The 15,569-nt window shown below is 37.0% G+C and overlaps 1 protein-coding gene across 1 annotated transcript in view; it reads left to right on the forward strand.

Moving 5' to 3' along the window:
- The window catches only part of CPNE8 (copine 8), a 269,508-nt gene that overhangs the window by 147,678 nt on the left and 106,261 nt on the right, over positions 1-15,569 (forward strand). Inside the window, exon 7 of the mRNA XM_052640034.1 lies at positions 8,080-8,143. Within this exon, the coding sequence (XP_052495994.1) occupies positions 8,080-8,143 (64 nt within the window). The remainder of the gene's footprint in view (positions 1-8,079; positions 8,144-15,569) is intronic.

The following is a 15,569-nucleotide window of genomic DNA, read 5'->3' on the forward strand; positions in this document are numbered from 1 at the left end:
CTGTATGAGTCAGTTAGATCTGGACATGGAACAACTGACTAGTTTAAAATTGGGAAAGGAGAATATCAAGGCTAATATATTGTCATCCTGGTTATTTAACTTCTATGCAGAGTACATCATGTGAAATGCTGAGCTGGATATATCACATGCTGAAATCAAGATTTCTGGGAGAAATATCAACAACCTCAGATATGCAGATGAGGTTGCATTATCATGGTATATGGCACTATAATGGCCGAAAGTAAAGAGGAACTAAAAAGCCTCTTGATCAGGGTGAAAGAGGAGAGTGAAAAAGCTGGCTTAAAACTCAACATTAAGAAACTAAGATCATGGTGTCTGGTCCCATCACTTCATGGCAAATAGAAGGGAGAAAAGTGGAAACAGTGACCTATTTTATTTTCTTGGGCTCCAAAATCACTGCAGATAGTGTCTGTAGTCATGAAGTTAAAAGTCACTTGCTCCTTGGAAAGAAAGCTATGATAAACCTAGACAGCATATTAAAAAACAGAGACATTTTTTTGCTGACAAAGTTCTGTATAGTCAAAGCTATGGTTCAGTAGTCATGTACAAATTTGAGAGTTGGACCATAAAGAAGGCTAAGCATTGAAGAATTGATGCTTTCAAATTTTTGTGCTAGAGAAGACTCTTGCGATTCCCTTGCACTGCAAGGAGATCACACTAGTCAATCTTAAAGGAAATCAACCCTGAATATTTATTGGAGTGACTGATGCTGAGCTGAATTTCCAATTCTTTGGCCACCTGATATCAAGAGCCAACTCACTGGAAAAGACTCTGATGCTGGGAAAGATTGAAAGCAAAAGAAGAAGGGACCAGCAGAGGTTGAGATGTTTAGATAGCATCATCAACTCAATGGGCATGAATCTGAGGAAATTCTTGGAGACAGTGAAAGATAGGGAAGCCTGGTGGCTGCAGTCCATGGGGTCACAAAGAGTCAGACATGACTTAGTGACAGAACGGTGTTCTGATTGATGTGAGGTAATACCTCATTGTAATTTTGAGTTGTGTTTATCTAATAATTAGTGGATAAGGAAATGGATCTTATAATTATTGGATAAAGAAATGGAGAAGGAAATGGCAACCCCCTCCAGTGCTCTTGCCTGGATAATCCCATGGGCGGAGTGAGGAGCCTGGTAGGCTACAGTCCATGGGGTTGCAAAGAGTCAGACACAACTGAGCGACTTCACTTTCACTTTGAATAATCAGTGATGTTGAGCATCTTTTCATGTTATTTTTTACTATCTCTATGTGTTGGAGAAATATCTATTTAGATCCTTTGCCCTATTTTAAGTTGTTTACTTATTTGATATTGAGTTGTTTGAGCTATTTGTGTATTTTGGAGATTAATGCCTTGTCAGTCACTTTTTGTACATATATTTTATTTTATTTTTTGATCCACCTCTAGAATAATGATAATAAAAATAAACAAATGGGACCTAATTAAATTTAAAAGCTTTTGAACCTCAAAGGAAACAGCAAACAAAATGAACATGTCTTTCTTATAAGCATATTCTCTTATAGAATCACAGTTCAATAATCAAAATCAGGAAACTTTGCGAGAAAATAATGAAGATATATACTCCACATTCTATATTCAAATTACACCAGTTGTCCCAATTTTTATAGCTATCATTCTCTAGTCTAGAATTTTAGTCAAAAATTGTACATTGAGTTTAGTTGTCCTAATTTTTATCACTTTTAACCTAGAATACTCAGCCTGATTTTCTTTTTTTACCTTGCCTTGTTTTGGATAAGAAATTTAGCCTTACAAAAATGTTGAGAAAATGCTGCAGAGAGTTTTGCATATTCCTCACCCACTTTCCTTTAATATTCATATTTTGCATTGTGTGTGTATGTTCCTTGCTTAGTCGTGTCCGATTCTTTGCAACCCCATAGACTAGACTTGTTACAAACCAGGCTCCTGTTTCCATGGAATTCTCCATGCGAGAATACTGGAGTGGGTAACCATTACCATCTCTAGGTGAATCTTCCTAACCTAGAAATCAAACCCAGGTCTCCTGCATTGCAGGAAATTTCTTTACCCTCTGAACCACCAGGGGACCCCATATTTTACATTACTGTGGTATGTTTGTCACAATATACCGATGTTGCTACACTTCCCTCATAGCTCAGTTGGTAAAGAATCTGCCTGCAGTGCAGGATACTGGGGTTCCATTCCTGGGTCAGGAACATCCTCTGGAGAAGGAAATGGCAACCCACTCCAGGATTTTTGCCTGGAGAATCCCATGGACAAAGGAGCCTGGCAGTCTATAGTCCATGGGGTTGCAAGAGTTGGACGTGACTTAGTGACTAAACCAAGCTACAGACTTTATTAGAGTTTCACTTGTTTTTCCATGAATGTCACTTTTGTATATCAGAATTCACTTCAGAATTCCTTTTTCCATGTAGTCATCCTCTCTCCTACTGTTCTCTGTTATGTGACAATTTCTTAGTCTTTCCATGATTTGGATATCTTTGGCAGTTTGAGGAGTACTAGTCTGATATTTTGGAGAAGGCAATGGCAATCCACTCCAGTACCCTTACCTGGAAAATCCCATGGACGGAGGAGCCTGGTAGGCTGCAGTCCATGGGGTCGTAAAGAGTTGGACACAACTGAGCGACATCTCTTTTCATTTTCATGCATTGGAGAAGGAAATGGCAACCCACTCCAGTGTTCTTGCCTGGAGAATCCCAGGGACGGCGGAGCTTGGTGGGCTGCCATCTATGGGGTTGCACAGAGTCAGACACGACTGAAGTGACTTAGCAGCAGTCTGATATTTTGTAGAATGTTTTTCAAATTGGGATTGTCTAATATTTTCAGTATGTCTAGATTGTGGTTATAAACTTGAAGGGCAAGATTACAGTGGTGTAATGCCCTTCTTATTACATCATATCAGTGTTACATGATGTTAACGTGGCTTATCACTGGTGATTGTTAGCACTGATCACTGGCCAATGTGGTGCATACCAGGGTAGAATTGCTCAACATAATGGTATATCTGCCCTTTTGTTTGTATGGTCAGTTGGTAATGTATTTTTCATAGATGCATGCAATACTGAGGTTATTGTATCTTCCTAATCGATTGAACCTTTTATTATTGTACAGTGATGATTTTCAGATATGTTTACCATTAATGTAGATGCACTGGTTTGCATTAGTTATTTTTGTTTCCTTTAGTGTAACTTTCCATTTTTTTGAATTTTCTAAATTTTTAAATTTTAATGTCTGTTTTAAATAGCTATGTACAAATTTTATTCTTTATATAGAATGACAGTTTTTGTTTTGAATCTGTAGCATTTAGTTCACCAGCTTCCCTGGTGGCTCAGTGGTAAAGAATCTACCTGCAATGTAGGAGTTGTGAGTTTGATACCTGTCAGGATCATCTTCTCAGGAAGATCCCGTGAAGAAGGAAATGGCAACTCACTCAAATATTCCTACCTGGGAAGTCCCATCAACAGAGGAGGTTGGCGGGCTACAGTCCTATGAACAGAGGAGCCTGGCAGTCACAAAAGAGTCAGACATGACTTAGCAGCTAAACAACAGCAACGACAGCAACATTTAGTTTATTAATGTGTATTTTTGTAACTGTTTCTCTGGATTTAATTTGATCACTTATTTAGTGCTTCTCATGTGCTCCACTGTTTTTTCTTTAGTGTCTTTGGAATTGCTTATATTTTTAAAATATCATTCCACAATCTTCCTTATGTTTTAGATATAAAATCCTTAAGAATTGTTGTATCCTAGGAATTTATAAATATTTTTATATAACTTATCAAATTCTATTTACTTTAAAGCATCTTGTACTTTCTTCCTGAATAATAAAAGTACATCAGGGGACTTTAACCTAAATTCTCAGTTTCCTGATCAATGCTATCATCATTTGCATTTGTTATTTATGCTTTTTAATATTACTATTATTGATTTATTGATAATTGATTTATTGATAAGATTTTATTATTGATAATATTTATTATATTTTTTCATATTTACAACTTCCCTTATTATTTTTTCATTCATCTCATGTTTGGTTATTCTCCTTCATCTTTCAGAAATTCCTGAACAAATGTACTTGGCTATGTTTTTGTTGGTTTTTAGTTGCTAAGTCGTGTATGACTCTTTTGTAACCCCATGGACTGTAGCCCCCCAGAGTCCTCTGTCCATGGGATGTCCTAGGCAAGAGTTCTAGAGTGGGTTGCCATTTCCTTCTCCAAGGGATCTTCCCAACCCAGGGGTTGAATTTATATCTCCTGCATAGTGAGGCAGATTCTTTACCACTGAGCTACCACAGAAGCCCATTCTTGGCTATATATTCACTCAATTCTATTTTGTTTAAAAATACCTGAGGTTCATATTTGTTCTTAAAAGAGATATATACAGTCCTAGGGTAACAGTTATTTTCTTTTGAAACCATTCAAGAATTTTTTTCAGTTGTCTTTTATCTTCCAATGCTCTTTCTCAGTAGTCAGCTCTAGTAGTCCTATTTTTTCTCCATATATTCTTATTTTTGTAGTTCTTTGCTAGTTCCTCATATTTCCATTCTTCTCTTTACATTTTAGGTATAGTATACATACTTACAAGCTTCCCAGGTGGTGCTAGTGGTAAAGAACCTGCCTGCTACTGCAGGAGACATAAGAGACCCAGGTTCCATCCCTGGGTTGGGAAGGTCTCCTGGAGGAGGGCATGGCAACCCACTCAAGTATTCTTGCCTAGAGAATCCCATGGACAGAGGAGCCTGGCAGGCTACAGTCTATAGGGTCACAGAGTCTGACAGGACTGAATATCATGTATATTATGCATAGTATTTTTAATGTTTAAGTCTGTGTTATATTTTGTAGCCTGCTTTCTCTGGGGACTCAAAAATATGGTACATTTTTTCTTTAGAGTTTTGAGATATTTTTAAATGAGCTCACATATATTTTTACACTTTAATGTGATAGTATTTTGAGATGTAGTTTGAATGCAAACCCTTCCACAGAGATTTTTCATTTACCAAGTAACTGTGATCACTTGAATTAAGCCAAATTCTCAGTTTGAAGTTTGTCACTACTCTGGTAGTGAAAATTAAGATGGCAAGCCTGATTGAGGTTTGGAGACAATTATTAGGAGACATTTTTCTCTATTTCATTAATCACCATATTTTAAGGCATGGATTTATTTTGTAGATCCTGTCAAAGAGAATGTTTATGTCTAATTCATGCTACAATCAGGCAATATAGTCATTGTGATCCAAGCTTTATGCTGTGAAATTGTTTATTTATTGAATTTCCCACCTTGTGAGTCCTTCCTCACCTTTTGGCAGGGAGGAGGGTTCTCATTTTTACTCCCTAAGGAGCCATAAAAAACATGCGTAAGAGTAAACACTCTAGGGTTTACTTCTGTTCATCTTTCTGGCTTTATATCTTCAGTTTCTGATTGGACCTTACTTATTTTCATAGTTTTTCAGAGCATTTATAAATACTATTTGCAAATTTTATTCAGCATTTTAAATTATTTTCAGGTAGATGTTCAGTCAAGATGCTTTAGTTTGCCATAATATTGAAAGTATAAATCTTGTGATTCACAAACAGAGAAAGGAATTTTTTTTTAATTCAGTGGTATTACAAAAATTAACTGATTACTGATGATGGAAGGATACTAAAAATGATGTTTTTATTATTCTAAGAAAAAATGTGCAAGGATAAAGTAACTTACCTTTTAATCATAAAGATGTAGAGAAAATGTCACATGCAAACTGGCATAGATTATTGGAGATGAATCATATTTTTGAAGACAAAAACACTCATTTTATTCTAATTCAATAACCTGTAGTTCCCTAGAAAAGCAGAAGAGTCTGGACTATGATTTGTGAAAGGAAAAAAGAAGCATGAAGTATACCTTTAGATCATTAGGATTAGTCTTTGAAAGATTCCCTCACGTAAAGTAGTGCACTTTGCTTTTGGTGTCAGCAAGATGTTTTTGAGCGTAAATATTATATGCCATAGACATAGAGAAAGAAAATTGAGTGGAAGTGTTGCTTTGCATAATTTTGCTTATGTATTAGATACTTCCATAAAACAATGAGTGCCTGTTATTAACAGATATTTAAATCTGTTGGTTTACAAGGAATTTATAGGATTAATTTTGCTGTTATAGAATTTATAATCAACTTAAGGAAAGAGGGTTAAAAACGTGGTATTGTAATAATTTAGGAAAAATTAAATGCTTAACTTATGGAACTGGCTTTAAGTGCGACAGAAATGCAGAGAAGGCCATTTTATGTGAGGTTGACAGGGATAAAGTTTCCTGGAACACTAAAACTTCATCTGGGGATGTATGGAGTTTGAGGCAAAATAGGGAAGAGTTTATTCTTACCATCTTCTGCTTAACCACGTTCAATTTACTATGAGTCATGGACCTAACATTCCAGGTTCCTATGCTATCCTGTTCTTTGTAGCTTCAGATTTTACTTTCATCTCCAGACACATCCACAACTGGGAGCTGTTTCTGCTTTGGCCCAGCCGCTTCATTCTTTCTGGAGCTATTTGTAGTTCTCTTCTGCTCTTCTCCAGTAGCATATTAGACACCTTAAGACCTGGGGGACTCATCTTTTGGTATCATATCTTAGCAACAGTTAGAACCCTGGTATGAAACAACTGGTTCAGTATTGAGAAAAGAGTCTGACAGGGCTGTCTGCTATCACCCTGTTTGTTTAATTTATATGCTGAGCACATTATGAGAAATGCCAGGCTGGATGAGTTACAAGCTGGAATCAAGATAGGCAGGAGAAACATCAACATCCTCAGATATGCAGATGATACCACTCTACTGGCAGAAAGCGAAGAGGAACTAAAGAGCCTCTTAATGAGGGGAAGGAGGAGAGTGAAAGAGTCAGCTTAAAACTGAATATCAAAAAAACTAAGTTCATGGCATCCAGCCCCATTACTCCATGGCAAATAAAGGCGGAAAATGTGGAAGTAGTGACAGATTTCCTCTCCTTGGGCTCTGAAGTCGCTGCAGATGGTGACTGCAGCCATGAAATCAGAAGATATTTGTTTCTTGGCAGGAAAGCGATGACAAACCTAGACAGTATGTTGAAAACCAGAGGCATTACTCTGCCAACAAAGGTCTGTAGAGTCAAGGCTATAATCTTCCCAGGGATCATGTATGGTTGTGAGAGCTGGACAATAAAGAAAGTGAAGCACAGAAGAATTAATGTCTTCAAACTGTGGTGCTGGAGAAGACACTTCAGAGTCCCTTGGACAGCAAGATCAAACCAGTCAGTCTTAAGGGAAATAAACCCTGAATACTAGTTGGAAGGACTGATGCTGGGGCTGAAGCTCCAGTATTTTGGTCATCTGACTGGAACAGCTGACTCATTGGAAAAGTCCCTGATGCTGGGAAAGATTGAGGGCAGAAGAAGAAGAGGGCCTCAGAGGATGAGATGGCTGGGTGGCATCACTGAAGCAATGGACATGAACTTGGGCAAACTTCGGGAGTGGGGAACAGGGAGACCTGGCATGTTGCAGCCTATGGGGTTACAAAGAGTCAGACGTGACTAGATGACTGAACAACAACACCAGGAAAGAGTTTCAACACACTGTAGTCTGCTAAGCTGTAGGAATTGGCACAAAGAAAAAATAAGCCCAAATAAGTAACCATATTGAAAGAAGAAAGAAATATTGAAAACCAAATTAGGGATACATTGTAATCACATAATAGATATCTTAGAAGTCATGGGAGAATATTTCTCATATTATAGATATTGCATTATATTGTATTAATTATCTATTATAAACAGTATGAAGCTATTGGAGATTCTTGGGCAAAGTACTGACATGTTGAAAAAATTTATTAGTAATTGTGGATCTTTTAGTAAGTGTGGATCTATTAGTAAATGCGGTTTTATTGGTAGTAGGATAAACTCAAGTTTGAAACGGGATATATTTTATTAGAGCACAATTATTAGTAGTATGCTTTTTTTTGGTTATATAAAAATAGCATATATATTTAATATTAATTTATTTGCTATATAATATTAATAGAAATATCATTGTGTTTAAATATGCTTTTTGTTGTTTTAGAGGAATTCCAGGGAAGAAATGTGGTACAATCATACTTACAGCAGAGGAATTAAACTGTTGCAGAGTAAGTAAATATTTCTTTGGATTAAACAGTAGTTCCAAACGTCTTTGAAATGGTATTTCGCAAACTATATTTAAATGATTTTTCTTGAGTAATTTTAGCAAAAATAATTAAAACTAAATTATATAATTCTATGATTCATAAAAATATTATTTTAGGTAGTACTTTAGCTAAAGAGGCTACATTCTATAGTCCAGATTTAACAGTCTTTCTAATGAATAGAAATTGTTAAAATAAAACCTAATATCATTTTGAGGTGGCATTAATATAAGGAATCATCAATTGTATTAGTTAAATTTTTATAAAAATTTGAAGATTTTATATGTGATCCTGAAGAAATATTTCTAGTCAATTGTCTGTAACCATTTTGTGTAACATACTTGTTTTTCTATATTTCTGACTGAATTAATTCAGCATTTATATATGGTGTCATATTTTCTTAGCTTCGGAAGCCCACATTTATAGAAATAACCAGCTACCACTCCAACTGAGTGTAATAACATAGAGTGTATATTTATTAATCTTAGAAAATGACTAGTTTTGGTTGTGATGTGTGGACCTAATCAGCTTTCATACTTCTTGTCTCTGAATTTGTATATGTGTATGATAATCTGTGTTTATATGATGGAGGATACATATTCTTTATTGTGACATTAAAATGCTATTTTGACAAAATCTTGATATTATTTTGTATAACTGTGCTAATGAACAAACTATTTTAAGTTTTGTTTTGAAATAGATGTAACAAACATATCAAGGGCATAGATTGAGAGTATTGCCAGTCTGCATCTTAAACATATTTTGCTTTCAATTATGTTGTTTAATTTGGAGAAACAGAAAATTATAAAGCTTCCATGCAAATGAAGTGGAATATGTTATTTAGTGATCTAGAGGCATTTTCACCACTCTTTATGAAAATAAAGCTTTTAAAGCATCTGAAATTTCCTTTCAATATATTCATTAATAATACTAATTATTTTTTACATATTTCCTATACTTAGAAATTATAGATCTAGAATTTTTTAATTTTTAGGAATCTTGACCTAACTTCACATATGCATCCTACATTCTGATTCTTAGCAAAAGACATTGATAATCAGCATCAGTGAAATAATATGGCTGTGCTAGTAGAGTAGAAGAAACAAGTGTGTTCAAAGCAGTAATCATAGTTAACTTCAGAAGTGAGAATGTGTTTTATTTATTTTTTTAACTTTTTATATTATATTGAAGTATAACCAATTAACAATGTTGTGATAATTCTAGTGGACAGCAAAGAGACTCAGCCACATATATAAATGTCACCATTCTCTTCCAGACTTCCCTACCATTCATGCTACCACATAACATTGAGCAGAGTGCCCTGTGCTACCTAGTAGGACCTTGTTGATTTTTTATTTTAAATATAGCAGTTGAACCCAAAATATACCTGTTGATCCCAAAATTCCTAAGTGTCCCTTCCCCCCACCCATCCCCTTAGCAACCATAAGTTAAGTCTGTGAGTTTGTTTCTATTTTGTAGATAAGTTCGTTTGTATCATTTCCTTTTAGATTCCACATATAAGAGATGTCATAGAGTGTTTCTCAGTCTCTGTCTGACTTAGTTCACTTAGCATGAGAGCTTCTAAATTCATCGAAGTTTTAAGTATTTTATGGTACTTTAAAAATATCAAGCATTATCACTTACAATTTGTCATGAAATAATTTTATTTCATATTAGAAATTATCAGATTGACAAGTACTTTCTTGAAAACACATTGCCAGTTCTTAACTTGAGCATACAATGTAGAATCAGGATACCTAAATTTCAATATGTCTCTTTCACTATTTGGCCAAGTGAAAAGTTTTGGAGCTTTAATTTTTACATTTGTAAACCGCCAGAAGTCTTCATACAGGTGCACTTCATTTTATTGTGCTTCACTTTATTGCATAGTGCATATATTGTACTTTTTGCAAATTGAAGGCCTGTCACAGACGTGTGATGAAAAAGTCTTTTGGCACCATTTTTCCAGTAGTATTGCTCACCCTAGTCTCTGTGTCACATTTTACTAGTTTTTTCAAACTATCAAAATTTCTCATTATTATTACGTTTGCTATAGTGATCTGTGATCAGTGGTCTTCAATGTTACTATTGTAATTGTTTTGGGCACCAAGGAATTAATAAAAGTGTGTGTGCTGCCTGCTCCATGAACTGGCCGTTCCCCCATCTCTCTCCCTCTTGCCAGGCATTCTTATTCTCTGAGATACAACAATATAGTAATTAGGACCGTTAATATCCTGGCAGAAAGTGAAGAGGAGCTAAAAAGCCTCTTGATGAAAGTGAACGAGGAGAGCGAAAAAGTTGGCTTAAAGCTCAACATTCAGAAAACGAAGATCATGGCATCCAGTCCCATCACTTCATGGGAAATAGATGGGGAAACAGTGTCAGACTTTATTTTTTGGGCTCCAAAATCACTGCAGATGGTGATTGCAGCCATGAAATTAAAAGACACTTACTCCTTGGAAGGAAAATTATGACCAACCTAGATAGCATATTAAAAAACAGAGACATTACTTTGCCAACAAAGGTCCGTCTAGTCAAAGCTATGGTTTTTCCTGTGGTCATGTATGGATGTGAGAGTTGGACTGTGAAGAAGGCTGAGCGCCAAAGAATTGATGCTTTTGAACAGTGGTGTTGGAGAAGACTCTTGAGAGTCCCTTGGACTGCAAGGAGATCCACCCAGTCCATTCTGAAGGAGATCAACCCTGGGATTTCTTTGGAGGGAATGATGCTAAAGCTGAAACTCCAGTACTTTGGACACCACATGCAAAGAGTTGACTCACTGGAAAAGACTGTGATGCTGGGAGGGATTGGGGACAGGAGGAGAAGGGGACAACCGAGGATGAGATGGCTGGATGGCATCACTGACTCGATGGATGTGAGTCTGAGTGAACTCTGGGAGATGGTGATGGTCAGGGAGGCCTCGCATGCTGCGATTCATGGGGTCGCAAAGAGTCGGACACGACTGAGCGACTGAACTGAACTGAATATCCCTATAATGGCTGCTAAGTGTTGAAGTGAAAGGGAGATTCACACATCTCTCACTTTAAATCAAAAGCTAGAAATGATTTCGCTTACTGAGGAGTGGCTGTCTAAAGTCAAGCTGAGATAGGCTGAAAGCTAGTCCTTTTGGGCCAAATGACCCAAGGAAAAGTTCTTGAAGGCAGTTTCTTGTGCTGCTGCTGCTGTTGCTGCTGCTAAGTCATTTCAGTCATGTCTGACTCTGTGCGACCCCATAGACGGCAGCCCACCAGGCTCCCCTGTCCCAGGGATTCTCCAGGCAAGAATACTGGAGTGGGTTGCCATTTCCTTCTCCAATGCATGAAAGTGAAAAGTGAAAGTAAAGTTGCTCAGTCGTGTCTGACTCTTCGCGACGCGACCCCATGCTGCAGCCTACCAGGCTCATCCGCCCACGAATTTTCCAGGCAAGAGTATGGGAGTGGGGTGCCATTGCCTTCTCCGAATGATGGTTGCTACACTAAATAAATGATTTTCAGTGCAGATGAAACAGCCTTATTGGAAGAAGATGCAATTTAGGACTTTTCATAGCTAGAGAAGAGAAATAAGTGCCTGGTTTCAAAGCTTCAGAGGACAGACTGACTCTCTCGTCTTGTAGATAGTAACTGTAAGGTGATTTCCATTTAGAAAGGTGCTTCTCATGTGACTCAGTGGTAAAGAATCTGTCTGCCAATGAAGGAGACAGAAGATGCAGGTTTGATCTCTGGGTCAGGAAGATCCTATGGAGAAGGAAGTGGCAACCCTCTACAGTATTCTTGCTTGGAAAATCCTACGGACAGATGAGCCTGGTGGACTATAGTCAGTGGGGTCGTAAAGAGTCAGACACGACTTAGCGACTGAGTACACTTGGAGCACGTCATTTAGACAGTTTTTGGGCCCTTAAGAAATATGCTCAATTTGCTCCGCTTATGCACTATTAATGAAACAATAAGGCCTGATTGACAGCATATCTGTTTACAACGTGGTTTACTGAATTTTGTAAATTAATTAATTTATTTTAATTGTAGGATAATTACTTTACAATATTATGACAGTTCCTGCCAAACATACAAGTTTCAGCCACGGGTATACATTTGTATCACCATCTTGAATCCCTCACCAACCTCCCTCCCCACCCCTATCCCTCTGGGTTGTCCCAGAGCACTGGCTCTGGGTGCCCTGCTTCATGCATCAAACTTGCACTGGTCATCTGTTTTACATATGGTATTATAAATGTTTCAGTGCTATTATCTCAAATCATCCTACCCTCGCCTTCTCCCACAGAGTCCAAAAGTCTGTTCTTTACATCTGTGTCTCTTTTGCTGCCCTGCATGTCGGATCATCACTACCAAATTTCTAAATTCCATATATATGTGCTAATAATATACAGTATTTGTCTTTTTCTTTCTGACTTTCTTCACTCTGTATAATAGGTTCCAGTTTCATCCACCTCATTAGACCTGACTCAAATTCGTTCCTATTTATAGCTGGATATTTAAGCCCAGGAGCTTCCCAGGTGGTGCTAGTGATAAAGAACCCACCTGCCAATGCAGGAGACATAAGAGATCCAGGTTTGATCCTTGGGTTGGGAAGATCCCCTGGAGAAGTACATGGCAACCCATTCCAATATTCTTGCCTGGAGAATCCCGTGGACAAAGGACCCTGGCAGGCTCCAGTTCATTCATAGGGTCACACAGAGTCAGACATGACTGAAGTGATTTAGCAGAGCACAGCACAGCACATTTAAGCCCACTGTTGTGACCTATTGCTCAGGAAAAAAAAAAAAAAAAAAAAGGTTCCTTTCAAAATAATACTGCTTATTTACAATGTACCTGGCCACACAAGAGTTCTGATAGATATGTATGAGTTTGATGTTATTTTCATGCTTACTAACACACTAATTCTGGAAACCATGGCTCAAGGAGTAAGTTTGACTTTCAATTCCTATTACTTAAGAAATAATACATTTCATAAAGTTATAGCTTCCACATTCCAGAAAGTTATATGAAATAATACTTTTCATAAAGTCATAGTGATTCCTCTAATAGATCTGGGCAAAGTCAATTGAAAATCTTCTAAAAAGGATTCACCATTCTAGATGCCATTAAGAACATTCATAATTCATGGGGAGAGGCCTAGATATCAACATTAACAGGAGTTTGGAAGAAGTTGATTCCAACCCTCACAAGAGGATGATTTTGAGGGGTTTAAGACTTCAGTGGAGGAAATAACTGATGATACTGTGAAAATGGCAAGAGAATTAGAATAGAAAGTGGAGCCTGAAGATATGACTAAATTGCTGTAATCTCATGATAAGGCTTGAATGGATGACAAGCTGCATCTTATGTATGAGCAGTGAAAGTGGGTTCTTCAGATGGAATCTACTGGTAAAGATGCTGTGAAGGTTATTGAAAGGACAACAAGGGTTGGAGAATATTATATGTACTTAGTTGACAAAGCAACAGCATGATTTGTGTGAATTGACCTTGGTTTTGAAAGAAGTTCCAACTATGGGGAAATCATTGTCTTATTCTAAGAAATTGCCACAGCCACCCCAAACTTCAACAACCATCACCCTGTTTAGCCGGTATCTGTCAACATCAAGTCAAGCTCCTCCACCAGCAAAAAACACTGTGACTTGCTGAAGACTCAGATGATGGTTAGCATTTTTAGCAATTAAGTATTTTTAAATCAAGTATGTACATTGTTTCCTTAGATATATGCTACTGAACAGTTAGTAGAAAAAGTAGTGTGAGCAATAATATTAATGTGCACCGGGAAACCAAAAAATTGATGTGACTTGCTTTATTGTGATGGTCACTTTATTGTGGTGGTCTGGAACAGAATCCACAATATCTTCGAGATGTGTATGTATCTCACCCAGGTGGTTCATTACAGAAGTAAAAAGGGACTGTATTTCTTTCTTGAGAAAGGAAAAGAGCTGGAGGAATCAGACACCCCAACTTCAGACTATGCTATAAAGCTGTAGTCAAAACAGTATGGTACTGGGATAGAAACAGACATATAGGTCAATGGAACAGGATAGAAAACTCAGAGACAAACCCACACTCCTGTGCCCAATTAATATATGAAAAAAGAGACAAGACTATGCAATATTGGAAAGACAATCTCTTCAACAAATGGTGCTGGGAAAACTGGACACCTACGTGTAAAACAATGAAATTAGATCATTCCATACACAAAAATAAGCTCAAAATGGATCAAAGACCTAAATGTGAGATCAAACACTATAAAACTCCTAGAGGAAAACATAGGCAGAACACTCACTGACATAAATTGCAGCAGTATCTTCGTCTGTCTCCCAGAGTAATGGGAAAAAAACCAGAGATAAACAGATGGGATGCACTTACACTCAAAAGCTTTTACACAGCAAAGAAGACAGTAAACAAAATGAAAAGATAACCCAGAGATTGAGAGAAAATATTTGCAAATGAAATGACCCACAAAAGATTAGTCTCTAAGATTTACAAACAGCGCATGAGGCTTAACATCATCTAAGCAAAGAACCCAAACAAAAAACACACAGAAGACCTAGATAGCCAACAGGCAAATGAACAGATGTTCAACCTTGCTAATTATTGGAGAAATGTAAATCAAACCTAGAATCAAAATGGATATCTTAAAAAAATCCACCAACAGTAAGTGCTAGAGAGGGTGTTTCAAGAAGGGAACCCTCCCACCCAATTGGTGGAAATGTAAATTGCTACAGCCATTATGGATAACAGTATGGAGATTCCTTTAAAAACTAAATATAGAGCTACCATATAACCCTGCAGTTCCATTCCTGGGCATATGTCCACAGAAAAACATTATCTGAAAATGTAATACACTCCAATATTCATCACAGAATTTTTATAATAGCCAAGACAAGGAAACAACCTAAATGGCCATCAACGGAGAAGTGGGTAGAAAAGATATGGTACATATAAACAATGAAATATCACTCTGCCATTAAAAAAAGTGAAATGATGCCATTTACAGCAACATGGATGGATCTAGAGAGTGACATACTGAGTGAAGCCAGTCAGTCAGAGAAGGAGAAATATTGCATTACACCCCTTAGTTGTGGAATCTAAAAAGAAATGATACTAATGAACTTATTTACAACACAGAAACAGACTCACAGACTTAAAGAACCAACTTATGGTTGCTAGGGGAGAAGGATGGAGGGAAGCAATACTTAGAGAGTTGGAGATCACCATGTACACACTACTATATTAGAAATGGATACCCAACGATGTCCTACTGTATTATAAAGGGGGGCATATTAGAGAAATGGATAAATTATAAATTTATACAAATGTTTATTTGTAGTGTGGTAATCCTAATTATTTCAACTTAGTATTCCATAGTTTATATCAAATGTAACTTTTGT

The sequence above is a fragment of the Budorcas taxicolor genome, chromosome 5 (genome assembly GCF_023091745.1).
Source record: "Budorcas taxicolor isolate Tak-1 chromosome 5, Takin1.1, whole genome shotgun sequence".
Lineage (NCBI taxonomy): Eukaryota > Metazoa > Chordata > Mammalia > Artiodactyla > Bovidae > Budorcas > Budorcas taxicolor.